Source organism: Eptatretus burgeri, chromosome 14, assembly GCF_056783735.1.
Source record: "Eptatretus burgeri isolate ZD-2024b chromosome 14, Ebu_testis_v1, whole genome shotgun sequence".
NCBI classification, from domain to species: Eukaryota; Metazoa; Chordata; class Myxini; order Myxiniformes; family Myxinidae; genus Eptatretus; species Eptatretus burgeri.
Window position 1 is genome coordinate 4,412,089 of NC_140974.1, and position 15,866 is coordinate 4,427,954.

At 46.2% G+C, this 15,866-nt stretch overlaps 1 protein-coding gene across 5 annotated transcripts in view; it reads left to right on the forward strand.

Moving 5' to 3' along the window:
- The window catches only part of LOC147012574 (astrotactin-2-like), a 954,475-nt gene that overhangs the window by 831,996 nt on the left and 106,613 nt on the right, over positions 1-15,866 (forward strand). For all 5 annotated transcript variants that reach the window (XM_085853556.1, XM_085853558.1, XM_085853557.1 and 2 more), the window contains one exon: positions 7,761-7,949. In XM_085853556.1, the coding sequence (XP_085709682.1) occupies positions 7,761-7,949 (189 nt within the window). The remainder of the gene's footprint in view (positions 1-7,760; positions 7,950-15,866) is intronic.

The following is a 15,866-nucleotide window of genomic DNA, read 5'->3' on the forward strand; positions in this document are numbered from 1 at the left end:
TGCTGATCTGCTTCATGTCGTTCTCATGTCATTCTGCCTCATGTCGGAAATGCCATGTCGTTGCATTCAGTTGTGTGCTCTGCCTGAAACACAGGCATCATCCCAAATGACTGGAAGAGGGCCTTGTTGTCCCTCTCTGAAAAAGGAAGGGTGAATGCCAGGACTGCAACTACTACTGAGAGGTGATGCTACCCTCAGTGGCGGGCAAGGTCTTTGCTCAGATAATTCTTGATAGGCTTCACCACCATCTACTAGAGCACTAGCACCGAGAACAGTCAGGCTTTACACCAAAGCGGTCAACGATTGACCGTATTCTTGCTCTTCGGGTCCTCACTGAATGCAGACGAGAGTTTCAGCAGGGGCTGCTTGCAGCCTATGTTGATCTCTGTAAAGCATTTGATTCACTGAATTGGGATGCACTCTGGAGGATTCATGGTCTTCGTGGGGTGCCACCAAAATTGATCGATCTGATATCTGAACTATACTCTTGTACTGAGAGTGATGTGCGATGTGTTGGTACCATCTCTGACTTATTGCCAGTTGTTACTGGAGTTCATCAGAAGTATGTATTGGCCCCCACACTTTTCTGTGCTTGTATGGACTGGATTCTGGGGAGGATGTTGGAGAGAACAAGCTATGGTGCATCGTTTGGGAATGTCATGATCTCTGACCTTGATTTCGCAGATGATGCAGTCATCTTTGCGGAAAATCTGGATATCATTTTGGGGGCCCTCAAGGTACTCAATGAGGAGTTGGAGCCGCTGGGATTTGGGGTTTCCTGGATCAAAAGTTAGATTCAGGCATTCAATGACATTATGGATGCTGCTATCTTGTCTGTACCTGTTTGTGGTGAGAATGTTGAGGTCACGGAGAGATTCACTTACCTTGGCAGTGATATTCAGGTCTCTGCTGGCTGTGAGACAAAGGTCAATCGATGTCTGGGTCGGGGCTGGGGAGTCATGGATTCAATGGATCATGGGGTGTGGCACTGTCGGTACCTGTGCAGGAGGACGAAAGTCCGAGTCTTCAGGTCCTTGGTGCTTACGGTCTTGCTCGATGGATGTGAGACTTGGACTCTGACCAGTGATCTGAGACAGAGACTTAATTCCTTTGGTACCAGGTCTCTTTGGAGAATCATTGGCTATCGCTGGTCGGATTTTGTGTCCAACGAGCGGTTGCTGAGAGAGACTCAAGTGAGATTTGTTACCTGTATAATCCGTGAGCATCAGCTGCGGCTGTATGGACATGTGGCTCGTTTGCCTGACGCTGATCCTGCTCACCAGATTCTATCAGCGAGGGAGCCTCATGAGTGGAGAAAGCCAATAGGCCGACCATGTGCCTCGTGGTTGCAGCAAGGTTGATCAGCATCTCAAGAAGATCAGAATGAGCCAGGCATCTGCCTGAAGGATGGCCAGACGGAGGCCCCTGGAGTACCGGCGGAAAGTGGATGCAGCGACATGTTGCTCCGGCACATGCTCCCTTACCTGACTTGAATGACTGCATGTTATAAAGCTGCAGTCAAGGGACTGCACCTCTACCTCACTTAATTTGTCAACAAATACTTACGGTGTGTTTGACAACATGAAATTACAACACAAAATTCATGAAACATATCATGTTGGATGTAGGTCGCCATTCACTTTGACCAGACAACAAACCAGTTGAAACAACCATCCATGAAACACAATCTAAGCATAATCAAGTTGGGTTTGGAATGTGCAGGCTGTGATTACGAACTTACATCGTGGACTGACTCTGCATTATTGGTGTTATCCCCAATAACTCCTAATTAGATGTAATGCATGAGTAACCAACCAAAAATTATCATGAGCAATTTTCAGAAGAAAGAAAAAACAAACGATGAAAAAAGAAATTTTATGAAAGAGAAAACTGCAACTGAAATGGAGGCAGAAAACCAGGACGTGGTTATCGTTGACCAATGGTGAGTGCTACGGCTGTAAGTACTGACCAGAATGGATTCCACTGGTCAGACGTGCTGCTATTTTGACTGTAGCTATTTCGTAGTGCTACAGGGAAGATACTTCAGATAGTGTCATTGCAGTTGAGAAAGAGGAACTGCTCAAAGTCTAATTGAAATTCCAGAAATTAAAAGTAGAGCTCGATGATAAACTTCTGCAACAAGAGATCTATAACAGGAAGCAAAATTTGCTTCTGTATGGTTTAACTCCCAAACCCTATGAAATTGTTGACACGATGGCAGCGGGGGTGTTCTCAAAGCGACTCGAGATTTCGATGGAGAAGGCAAATAAAATTCCTCTCGTGCATCTTCGTCACCTTACCAACAAAGCGTAGCGGTGAGAATACAACAGGGAGAGGTATTCCAGATGCCATCATTGAAGAAAGGCCGTGTAGGTTGTCAAAAGTTCAGACTGGCCATGGTAAGACCTTGCACGATGAAAAAATGCACGAGTGGTGGCTGGCTTTGGAGGCCAACTTGGAAATATGGTCTGCCTAAGAAGGATCATGGCTGATAGTCAGACCCAAAAATTTGAGTGACTTAACCTCCAAGTGGTTTGTTTAGGAAGTAAATGGAAGGGTTAGGCCAGATGGTCCTTTCGGAGACACAGGGTGAGTTTATGGGCCTTGTCAGGGTTGAAAGACATATTACGAGTGTTGGACCAGCTCCTGATTCTGTCAAGGTCTGCTGAGAGGGAAGAGTCTGCTGGATACCTTTCTGAAGGTTGAGAAATGATATGGTAGAGGGTGGAATTATCAGCAAAGAGGTAAGCAGGATTTTCCAGGGAATCAGAAACATCATTGATGAAGATATAGAAAATTGAGTTTTCAACATCTCACTGCTAAAGAATGATGACTTCATACAGTCTGAGCGGTGCTCAATAAGCTGTTAAGCTTAAGCATAGGTGAATATTGTCACAGGTGCAATAAAAAAGCAAGAAATGGTATATCAATCGTCAGCCAATTCAGCATTGTGTCCACAAAATAATATGATCCACTCAGGTGTCATAAATGACCAGTATCCGTGAAAATAAGCTACTAAATAAAAGGGGGTTGACAATAATAGTCCAGCAGGTGAAAGAAATGAAGAACCACTGAAGATAGGGCTGCAGACACGACACATTGTACGAAGCTCCACAGATGAAGACGGTGAAGCCACACATCTGGTACGAAGCTCCCTGGGTGAAGAGAGCAAAGAGCCGCTGAAGGAGGGGCTGCAAACGTGACATGTTGTACGAAGCTCCACAAGCGAAGAGAGTGAAGCACTGTTGAAGGAAGAGCCACGAACGCAACACGTAATAAATCAGCAAATGGCCGAGTATCAAATGTAATGGTTTGCTCAACAAAATGGTGGTTCAAAAATATTAATTTCTCCATGTCAAAAGAAAGCCACCCACATCAATCTGGAGGCATTAAAATCCAGTGAAAATAGAGGCTGTGAAACATTTCCACAATGGTGTAAGTTGGGAGCCACCATGTAGGAAGGCACCCGCAGCACTGGCAATGAAGCCTTCCTTTTCTAATTCCAGTGAGGAGGAAATCATCGAGTCTGGTTGTGAGGTGTGGGGCAAAATGATTGCTGAGAAACCAGGTAAACACCATGCCTGCACTACTACCATTGGTTGGACAAGTAAATGGAACAAAGCCCATAATGAAAAAGTACTAACAAGTTGACACCAATGAAAAATACACTACAAAGATGAGAAACAAGACAAGGCCCAACACAGTGCCTCGGGACACTCCAGCCATTACAAAGAGAGGACATGAGAGGATCTCATTAAGTGCAACACACTGAATATGGGAGTGGAGGAATTCAGTGAGTCATGAGAGGAGGTGGCCTCGGATGCCATAAACAGAGACTTTGCCAATCAAGGCAGGGTGCCAGACTGTATCAAATGCTTGAGATATGTCCAGAAAGATGGACCTGATCTCATGTTTGAGATTGAGGACTTAAATCCATTGTTGGAATGGTAGAAGCATCCAAGTTGGAATGACTGGGTCTGAAACTGAACTGATGATTTCAGGCCGTTGGAGAAAATGAAAGATTTTATGTCAACTGCAATCATAGATTCCATGACCTTGCTTATAATTGGAAGCAAGCTAATCGGCCTCTAGTTAAGAGGATCAGCTTTTGCACCATATTTGTGTATTGCAGTGATGTTGGTTAACTTCCAGGCAGATGGAAACTAACCGAGAGAATTGGAGTGAACATAGCAGAAAGAGGATGAGCAAGAGCAGAGCATGTTTTAGGACATATGCACTAATGCTGCCTGGGCCTGTCACAGAATCGACGTCGACATTTTCCTGAAACCTCTTAACCTTCTCAAATGGGAAAGACAGTATCCAGGAGCAGTAGGGTACAAGAGGGTCAGCTAGGTGCAGGGAGTGAGGGGTTGCGTACACAAGATTTGGAAGCAAACATAGAAATAAGGCATTCAGCTTTCTCACGAGCAGTCAGCTCTCGTGCGATTTGAAGTGAGGGAGGGGGAGAATACTCCAGAGACAGACTTAACAAGCCACCACCAGATTTTAGAGGAGGTAGGTAGGTAGACAAGGTTGAAAGTTCAGCTTTGAGGTTGGTCAGATATTGTTTTCAGGTCAGAGAGGACACACACTTGTTCCATGCTTTGTGGAATGATCTGAGGTTGCCTTTGGGTGGATTTGCCTTCCAGGAAGAGAATGCCAGTTGTTTGAAGGCAACTGCTTTACCACAGGATTCTGTGTACCAGTGACAAGAGGATAGGTTTGTTAACTGCAGATGAAATGGTATAAATCTGAACACAAGGGAAACCAAGCTTGTGTGGGAGGATTCCCAGGCACTATTAATATCAGCAAGGTGGATATGACGGACCAGTCTCGGGCAGCTTGCAATTCCTGCCAGTTGGGTTGGGTGAACTGCCAGACTCTACTGCGCTGAAGCAGCACCCTGACAACAGCCAGAGAGTTGTTGACTCTCACAAGCACATGATCAGGTGAACCTATTGGATTAGAAGAGGAACGGAGATATTTGTTGGAAAATTCATCATTACTAAGTCCAGAAGTGAAGACATGCCATTGGGAAAAATCCAGGTTAGAAAGTTCACTGATTGGGTGGGCCCTTTGAAGTCACAGAAGTCCTTTTCTGCAATGCCAAGGCTGGTTGAAGAGGTAACAATACCTAGCCAATCAGCATGGTGACAGTTGAAATCATCGCATATATGGAAAAGACAGTTGAGATGGGTAGTTATAAGATCATCCATGTTGGCAGAGAGGGAGATATCAATAATCATCCTTGTTAGGAGGAAGGTGCAGGACATAACGAGCAGGACGTGGTTCCAGAAGGGAAAGCACAGCCAAAGATAATACTGTGGGTTAGGAGAGGGAAGAGTAGTACATGGACAGTGGGAAATGGAGTGTTTGATATAAACTGCAACTCCACCACCAAAACTGGGTTCAGGCCTGTCAAACCAGAAAAAAACAATACCCAAGGAGAGACTCTGAGGAATTGGGGACATCATGTTAGAGTCAGGATTCTGTTAGGTATATTTTTTAATGTCAAGTTTACCAGTGGCAGCTTGGATTGAGAGACCTGTCAAATTGGAGTGAAGACCTCAGATGAGTTATGGATGAGGCAGGAGGGGAAAGGGTGGGGAAGACTGGAGAGGGGGAGGTGAGAGGCTGTGAAATGGGAAGTAGAGTGAGCATGGATGGAACGAGACACTGGGGAAGCGGAGAGGGGGCAAGACGCTGGGAAGCAGAGAGGGAGCGGGATGCTGGAGAAGCGAAGAGGGCACAGGATGCTTGAAAAGTGGATCGAGGGTGGGGTGCAAGGGGGAGAGGAGAGGGGGGTGGAATGCAGGGGAGAAGAAAGGAGCCGGGATGCAGGAGTAGAAGAGAGGGGCCAGGACGCAGGGGTAGAAGAGAGGGACTGAGATGCAGGGGTAGAAGAGAGGGACTGAGATGCAGGGATAGAAGAGAGGGACTGAGATGCAGGGGTAGAAGAGAGGGACTGAGATGCAGGGGTAGAAGAGAGGGGCCGGGACGCAGGGTGAGAAGGGAAGGGCTGGGATATTGGGAAAGCAAAGAGGGAACAGGGACTGGAGGATATAAAGATGGGGCAGGGTGGAAATGAAGCAGGGAATGGGTAGGGCATAAAGTAAGCAAGGAGGGTTTGTCATCATAGTCACGCACACATACACAGTCCAAAAAAGGTTGGATTTAAGGACTGCAGGGGTGGAGAGATGAAGCCAGACATCAGGAATAGGATGGCAATTATGATGAAGAAAGGCATGAAGAAAGACAGTGCTATATGAACACGATGGTGAATGAGGAATGGGTTTATGTTTCATCCAGAGGTGCAAAGAGGGGTAAAATGTGTTTGTAAGTATGAAGGAAGATTGAACGTTTTAAAATTGCCATTTAAAAATATTTAAATTGATGGAGTGGGAGGGGAGGAAAAAGAAGAGAAATAGGAAAAAGAAGTCTTTGTTATTTTTGATTTTTCTTATTTCTATTCAACTGAAGGGAAATGCAAGAATTAAAGTGCCGGTGATAGATAATGGAACAGAGATAATTGGAGACACAATGTGGATATGGGAGACAGTACATGAAGGGTGGGGAAACGAGGAAAAAAAGGGTATTGAGGATCAAAATAGGTCGAACGAGCATGAAAAAATACACAGGAGTGAACACTCAATGCAAAGAACAATGCACACTAATAAAGAACATAAAATCTAAGGCAGCACAGACCAATCCGGAATGATTACCTAGCTTTTAGGAAGCAGATTTCTCGGACGACCAAGGTAAGTGATCATGGCCAGGTAACCGGAAGTGGAGGCCTTCTTTAAGAAAATAAATCATACTTCCAGTTTTCAGTCAGGATTCGAGATTGGCCCAGCCATCTAGGCAAAAAATCATAAGTACGCTCCCCACTCTTTTGGGACGGGTGGTGAGGAGGTTGTGCCCATGACATGACCCTGGGTACCCCCAGCAGGTATCTAAAATTTGTTGGAGATTGGCCTCTGCTTTCTCTCGCAGCTCGGTTTTGCCTCTTTGGGCTCACTTCATCATTGGTTTACTTTATCTTTGGCTCACTTCGTTTTTGTATCACTTTGGTGCTGGCTCACATCATCGCCAGCTCACTTTGGTGTGGTTCACTTGGTCATTGGCTCACTTTGTCACTGGCAAACTTCATTGCTGGCTCTGTTTCATCATTGCTCGAGGAGGACAGCTCTCTCTGAATGTGGACACTGTTCCCAAGCTATACCATCGCCCTGCACTCCACAAATCGCCAAACGGAAGTCTTTGCCTGGGTTATTCCATTGTTGTTTGTAAAAGTGTGACTGGTAGTTTGATTTATTTATTTCCCTGTACATAAGTTTGCATATTCCCTTCTCCGGATCCATCCGCCTCCTGTGCGTGTGCCATCAGTTTTGGTTAATCTGGGTGACCTTATGGATGGTAGAGTTGTAGATTGATCAAAGTGAATGCAGTCATAAGAAACCGTTTGGACATTTGCGGGATGAAAGATCCCGGCGCAGAGGGTATCCTGCTCAGAGACAGAATGATCAACAAAGGGGTGAAAACACAACCTCCGTCCACCTTCGATGGTGGATGTAATAACTGTTATTGACATTATAATTTTTATTCTTGAACAAAACCAATGATAATATCATAACAATATTATTTTATTTATCTTTTTCAACCTATGTCTTCACGTTCTCATTCTCAAAATGTACAAATGTGATGAAAGGAAACTCTGTTATGAACACAATCCCTGTGTATTCTCTCTCCATGTGATACAGGCTTCCTGCGTGCTGCAAGCTCTCTCAGTTCTGAGAGCTCCCGGCAGGAGTTTTTAGCTCTGCTGGGTACCTTTGGTCGATGGTATGCAGCTGAAGCTCTGTATGGATATGAAACGAAGTGCACACTGCACTTCTCGAGCAAGAGGATACAACGGCACACATGGCTCCAATACCAAAAGTTGAGCAAAGGTGGGTGTAACATCTGTACGTGCATTGGACTAAACTGGATTTGACATTTGGATTTGATTCCCCAAAACCTGTACTACAAGAGAGCCATTTGTATTTGTGTCTGTGTGTCGCCATTTTTACTCAGAGATGGCCAAACAGATCGTTAAACTTTCAGAAGTTCATCAGTGAGTGTCGGGGAGTGTTTCAGGCAAAAAAAAGTTTTGAAAACAAAAAATTGGAGTTTATTTTTTTATTGCTCTGTCGTGCCTAATCCTTTGTAGCTTTGTGAAAAGGTAATGTTGAATGATCCCTGACCCCATTCCTTTGTGGGTGTCGGGAAATGTTTTAGACACCCACAAAAAATGGAATTCAAATTGATTTCTACAAAATGTCAACAGGATTAGAACAGCACCGGCAACGCAGGGTACCGCTGCTCGTCTTAGATAAACAGAAACAAAACTTTCCTTTTTACTTTAACCCTGACATCTCATCCTTCCTCAACCAGAGGAAATGTTTTTTCAACACATTTTGGCAATAATAATCACGAGCTGTCAATAGGTTTATAAACGAAACTATAATTATAGCCTGAAATATATTACCCTTAGTCTTGGAGGACTGCATGCAGGGAATTAGCACTGTCCCAGAGGTCTAAATGATGATCTCAGGGAAAGGTCTTGGTGTGACACTTAATGCGATCCAATTGCAAAAATGGCTGAGCATATTCGCCCGATTTGAGCTGTGGTTGTTAAATTTATCCCTCGCTGTTAAACCCCCACACCAGAGCAAAGTGCAGCGTCAGTGCAGCTGCAAAATTAAAACTAATCTTCTAAACTATGCACTTGCTATAAAACCATTAATAAACTGGAATGGCACCCAGGAGAGCACATACCTCCACCAGGCTGAACAGTTTAGGTTTTGTATCCCACTAATGGCCTGGATTTGAACCAAAACCGAATTGGCTGGTTCTTGTCACCCAACCAACTCATCCACCTGGTATTGTCATAACTCGTCCACAAGGTTTTGAAATATCATGCTATACGTCGTTTTTGGCACCATCTCTCAATGGTGAAGAATCACTTATAAAATTAAAAAATTCTTGTGTCGAGATCCGGATTCGGATTTTCACCTAAGTCCTTGTCACACACCCAAACGGGTGTGTGACAAGTTTCATCCGAGTCCGTCCGCTTTTTTGAGACATCGTGATAACGGACAAACAAACAGACAGACAGACAGAAGTGAAATATCATAACCTCCATCCATCTTCGGTGGCAGAGGTAACAAGCAGGAGCCCGTTGAACTTCCACGTAATGGAAAATATCAATTAAAGTTCTCAACTCACCCACACCAAAGCCTGAGTCCCAAACCTCAACCCCACCACCCAACCATAAGTCCTCAACCCCACCACCCAACCACAAGTCCTCAACCCCACCACCCAACCACAAGTCCTCAACCCCACCACCCAACCCCAAATCCTCAACCCCCTCCCCACCCTGTCTTCAAATGCCCTCACCACAACAAGTCTTCAAACACCCTCCTCACTCAAAATCCTCAACCCCTCTGTACACCAAGTCCATAATCCCCTGCTCCAAACCCCAAAGCCTCAACTCCCCTCTCCCAAGCCGAAGACTCAACCCTCCTCTCAAACACAGACAACAATCGATAATAATATTGGAGCTGCCACCAACAGGGTACATACGGACTGCAAGTGGATCTGTCACGTATTCTCTGCTCTGATACCAGCCTTGCCCACCTCTCGTCACAGTGGTGCTCACTCGTGTTCCTGCCTTTGACTAGCTTCAACAAGTCCTGCTGGTTTTGGCTGCTCTCGTTCATCATCCATGCTTTTCCTTAACCCTCTGTCTTCTCTGTCCCCCTGCTCTGTCCAGGATTCTGCATATAGTAGACTTTTATAGCATGTTCTACAGCATATTTCTCTTTTACAATGATCTGTAGGACTGGTTTAAATGTATCTTAACAGAGTTCCACTTACTTTTGGACAATCATTTAGAGCTTCTGGGGCTGTTATTCAGCTTTACAAACTGCATAAGATGACTCCTAGTGAGACAATAAATCGTAGAGATAAAGTTCTAATTTTTTTTTTCCATGCAGTGAGGATACTGAAGGAAACGATAGAGGGAGATTTGGATAAATAATGAGTGTGAGGAGGAATGGGGGGGGGGCAGGAAAGGGAAAGGACACATTGGGTGGACAAGAAGGATACAGAAATACAGAAGGAAACCCTCAGGAGGGAAAAACTGGAAATTTGGAAGGAGGCAGCTTGGGGTGGGATGAGGGGGAGAGGGATTAACAGTGGAAGAAAGTATCATGGTTTTGAATAGAGAAGATCTGAGATGGTGGTGAACAGCTGTCTTGAAGACCTGGACCAAAGATTGAGATTGAAGAAAATGTTGAAGTTAGTTTCACAGGTGGGGAAAAAAGAGGAACAAATAAGTGGAGGTGAGCAGTGATCTTGGATTTAGGTAGTTTCACCAGAAGGGGGTTGAGGATGGACCATGTTCACCCTGCAGAAACCGAGGGGGAACAAAGCATGGAAACAGCAGAGGGTGCAAGACCGGAAAGGAGCTGGTAGAAGACAGAGACCACCGACTTGTCTGCGACGGGAGAGTGATAGACCCCATCGACTCAGCTTAATTGCTGGATATTCCAATGATCTCAAAGGCCTTGATTTCCATGGCATCAAGCTGAGCAAGATGTGAGGTCAGAAAAGGGGGGAGAACAGCACTACATCAAGCTACAGATGAAAGCTTTATAGGTGGATAGGAGCTCAGGTGTACCAATGAAGGACCTTGCACGATGGAGAATGCCCAGTTGGTGGCTGACTTTGGAGACCAACTTTGAAATGTGATTTGCCAAAAAAAGATCATGGCTGACAGTGAAACCCAGGAGGTCGAATTACTGAACTTCCTCAAGAGAATTTTGATTTAGTTAAGAAAGTAGATGGTGGGGGGTATTTCCAGACAGTCCTTTCAGAGAGAAATGATGAGAGTGTGAGCTTTGTCAGGCCAGGGTGCCAACAATAACACACTTACCCTGTGTGAAAGACATCATGGGATCTTTAACATCCACCACTGCTGGCAAATGGTCTTCCAATGTAACATCCATCCGAGGGGTGATTCACGAACACACATTTATGCCTCACCCTCAATGGGAAATACCAAGATCACAGTTTATAGCTGGGCTGAGATTCGAACCCTGGCGAGACCGTTCAGAGGCGATTGTGCATACCTGTGGGTCATCCTGCCAGCTCCATGTTTTTTCTCATCAGAACATGCTTTTTTAATGCATGATTTATATATATATATATATATATATATATATATATATATATATATATATATATATATATATATATATATATATATATATATATATATATATATATATATATACAGAAACTGAGAGAGACAGAGACAAAGTGAGACAGTATGTTTGTCCTCCAGACAGACAGTATAATGATTGCATTTTAAGACACAAGCAGATAACCTTGTTCTCCCAGGCTGTTGTGGGGGAATAAGTTTCCATTGGTGTGTGGAATATTTAGGGTATTTGACAGGAATGTCCTTTGACATTATAATGGCAGGGACCTGTGGAAATTCCTCGTAATATAAAATGTGACTTCAAGTCCTCAAACCACCCCATCCAGCCCAGAGTACTCAACCCCAAATCATCAAGCACCACTCCCAAACCAAAGGTTTAAATCCTCCAACTCCCCTTCATATTCCATGTCTTCATACCCAACCACTCCCACCTCCTCACTCCCCCTCCCTCGCAAGGATTGACACACAGACTGATTACATCTGCAGCAACCTCGAGCCAATTATGGAAGGTATCATTCTAGTTTCCAGTTTTTCATTATTTTCATTCATTTGTTCTCCTAATACCTCCAAACATTTAGGGTATTACGACAATATGCAAGGCTGTGTGACATCTGGAGCTGTCTCTCACCGAAGGCAACATTCACAACATGCAAGGTCTTCGCTCACAGTATCCACTTCCGATCATGTCTAATAAATAAAATAAAAACGCACTTTAGATTCCTACCAACCCGTTTTTCATCACCTGCAACTTTCCATAGATGCATTAGTCAGGATTCTGAGGTTCCATTTGTCGAGGAATTTGTTAGTTTCCAAAAGAATGAAGTTTTCTTGGTGAAGTAAAATGGACGAAAAGGAAATTATTTAAATCTTTTTATATATTTTTTGCTTTGATTTTTCCTTTAGCAGCATTTTTATGTATTTATTTGTATGCATCCTGTGGCTGCTTGGTTGCATTATTTTCTGGGGTTGCAGCTGTGCCACAGATGCAATGCCCCCTGCTACCAGCAAGATGGAACTTATTTTGCCAAGCTCAGAAGAATGACAGGTTGAGTCAACCCACCTGGTCTTAAGTAAACAGCACACAACAGCACAACAGGGACTTGAACTCAAGACTCTAAGATTTTAAGCCAGCCACCTAAACCGTGAAGCCAAAACCAGGCTTCATTAACAGCATAATAGTCACTAACTGTTAAGACTGAAGATTTCTCAGAAAAATAAATTGATGGAAAGGTAATTCCACATTGACAGAATTCACTGAATAGTTTGTTTTATATTTATATGTATTTTTTTTTTTTTTTTTTACTTCCAGTGGATGTGCAGACCAACGACTCTAAGCATATACACCACAGGCGCAACAAATATGAATATAACTCGAAATTGCATGAATAACAACATTTCCAAACCTCTGCATGCACTTTCTGGACCCAAATGCTCTTAAATTTGGTATCATTCAGCATTCAGCATTGGCCAGACGGAGGCCCCTGGAGTACCAGCGGAAAGTGGATGCAGCGACTCGCTGTTCTGGCACATGCTCCCATACCTGACCTGAGCATTATACATGCTGTGGTTACTACGTTTACCCCGCTCAGACACAATGTGGCAACTTGCGTTGTTGCGGATTGGCGCCCGCCGGCGTGCGAGCGGCCACGTAACTCGAATCGCGGCACGTCGCCCACCGGACGGACAATCCCGTCGTGACCCTCTCAGACTAACGCCGGGAACTAGTCACGGGTGGGCCTTTCAGCCTCACCACGATCGTGCCAATCGCCCCCCCGCGTGGGATAGGGTTGTTCGCCAAATTCGACCTACCTAAGTACCCACACGGAGGGTAGACCGGGCGATCGCACCTCGCCGCAGGTCGACTTCGGACACGGGCCACTTTAAGCGACCCGTTCCGTACTATCGGGATAACCGAGCGGTGTTATCGTCAACCTCGACGGTTCCGATTAATTATCGGGCGTATTTAGCCCACGACCAACCCTTTACATGAAGTAAGATGGAGATTCAATTAGAGAAAAGACGAAGCGAAACGGGAGAAACAGTTCAACATAAAGCACATTTATTCCGCGGCAAACGAAAAGCACACATATACAATTACCACAATTATGCACCAAAAGCAAATGTAACAAAAGAAGAAACAACAATTACGCACCAAAAGCAATTGCAACAAAAGAAACACAATGCAGATCTACTACCGACTACGCGAGCACACGGCAACACTTACACAGTTTTACTTCACAGACGGCGCCGACAACACATATACTCCAAAGCAAAAGGAAAAAGGGGCCACCCTCAACGACAAGGGGCAGACGGGCCTGGGGCCGAGACCGCGTCGAGCCTACCCGTCTGGTGATGAGCCGTAAAATGGCGGCGGCGCCCCGACTCCGCGGGCCTCGCTGGCACTGCCTGGAATGGGGTGGGAACGGGGCCCCCTTCTCACACTATCTCAGCGCGGGGGGAAACGGGGGGGGGGGTTGTTGATGCTCGGGGGAAAGAGGATATCTGGCTGGCTTGGGTCCCGCGACGAGCGACTCCACTGCGACCTCGACCGCGTTCCCAGCCTCCCCTCTCCGCAGCTCCCCGACTCTGACACGAGCGCAGACCTCCACAAAGCTTCTTGGCTTCTCCAGCCTCTCCGGACCCCGACAGATACTCTCTCGACTGATTTCGCCGCCGCCACAACTCTCCAACTCTTTCCTCTTCTCAACTCTTCCAAATTCGCCCCGCGCTCGGCGCTTTATAGTCCGACAGGGGAAATCATATGCAGATTTTTGGATCAGGAACGGCTCGGGGGCGGAGCCACGCTCCCCCATTGGACGGAGGAAAAGTGGGCGTGAATCATCCTTGATCCGCGAATCTGCATATAGCGATTATACTCCGACGCGCCTGGAGGCGGGGCCAAATCGCCCCACGCTCGCTGATAGGACGGAACAGAAGTGGGCGTGAATCATTCTTGATCCGATTTCTCGGAAAGGCTGGTGTTTTTGCACCCGCTGCTCGGTGCGCGCCCTGTACGAGTCCAGTATCGGTGCCCACAAGCGGCGCGGGAATGGCGGTGATGCGATGGTTGCGAGGGCGAGATATGACGGGATGGTCGTGGCTGTTGGCGTTGTTGTCGTTGTGAAGCGGCGTTGCGGTTGGTGGTTGTTGTGTGAAAGCGGTTGTGGAGAAGGTGGATGTTGTGAAGGCGGTTCTGGAGAAGGTGGCTGTGGTTGTCGAGATGCGGTTGGTGGTGGTTGAGGTGGTAGTAATGGCGGTTGGTCCAAAATAAAGATAGTAAAAGAAAAACGGCTATCTAAAAGGGTCGCAGCCCGAATGAATGACATTTATTCCCTCTAAACAACGGGTTTGGGCTAACTACACATATACTTACAGAGATATCTCACCTACGGGACCTGAATGGTGGTTTGCGAATTTCGTCAACCACAACACTACCCCCTCCCCTTTTTACAGACTCGTCCCGAGTCATCAAATTTTCGTGTGCCATCATGTGTAGTTTTCCCCCAGTACATTTTACCTACGGATCCCTGAGTGCGAAATTCATGGTATTCGTGTCCCCAAAATAAATAACCTGAGGGCTGAGTAACTACCTAAACAAACTCACTCACACGGACCACTTAAATAAAATTGCCGGCGCTAAGACAGATATGCCGGGGGCGCACTCATATGTACAGTACATCTTAACCTTAACTTACAAATTTTACACGAAACCATGGCCCAGGATCAATGAGCTCTGCAAAAAGAAAGCAGTTAGCAGGGAGCCAGGCTGCTCGAATGCAGTCTCTGGCTCAAACAATGCAGGTGACAGGGAACGTGGCCGGCTGCTCACATGCAGTCCTAGGCCTCCCCTTTTGAAAATGAACCCAGTGAACCACAACGGTGCATGGGCTGCACAAACACAGTCTCCGTGCCAGCTCAAGTGGCACACGCAATGAACACAACGAATGGATGGATGAATGGATGGACGCAAACACGGTGCAGGGGCCGCCACTGCAGGCCCGTGTTGTAGCTGCCAACAGGGCAGTTCTCGCAGCTTGCAAACTGTTGCGTTCTGATCCTGGCGCACATGGCAATGAACAGGGGGGGGGGGGCAAAGCAAAAATTGAACGGGGCTGGTGAACAGGGTCAGTGGGCATGGCATGGGAAAGGTGATCAGGCAAACACAGCCTGCAGAACAAGGCCGCTGCAGGCAAACACAGCCGGCAGATGAACTGGCCGGCACAGGCCTTGCAGAAAACAGCTGCAGACGATCCGGCCGGTACAGGCCTTGCAGCACAGCAGCTGCAGCCGATCCAGCCGGCACAGGCCTTGCAGCAAAACAACAGCTGCCGACGAAGCTGGCCAGCCTTTGCCGTTCAGTGGAGGTTGGTGGAGGGAGTGCGATGGTGCTGGCCACTCGGAAGGCGGGCTCGGACCTCCTCTACGGTCTCCCTCCCAACCTATCGCCTTTGCCTGTCACTGTCTATACCCACTCCCTTAATTTGTCAAACCCCAATTTAGCCCCAACTTATTTTTTTATTTTTACTTCCCCACTATAAATCGTCCCCTAACCCCCTGTACTGTCCTTCTTCGGCTAACCTATCCTGTCACCTAGCCTACT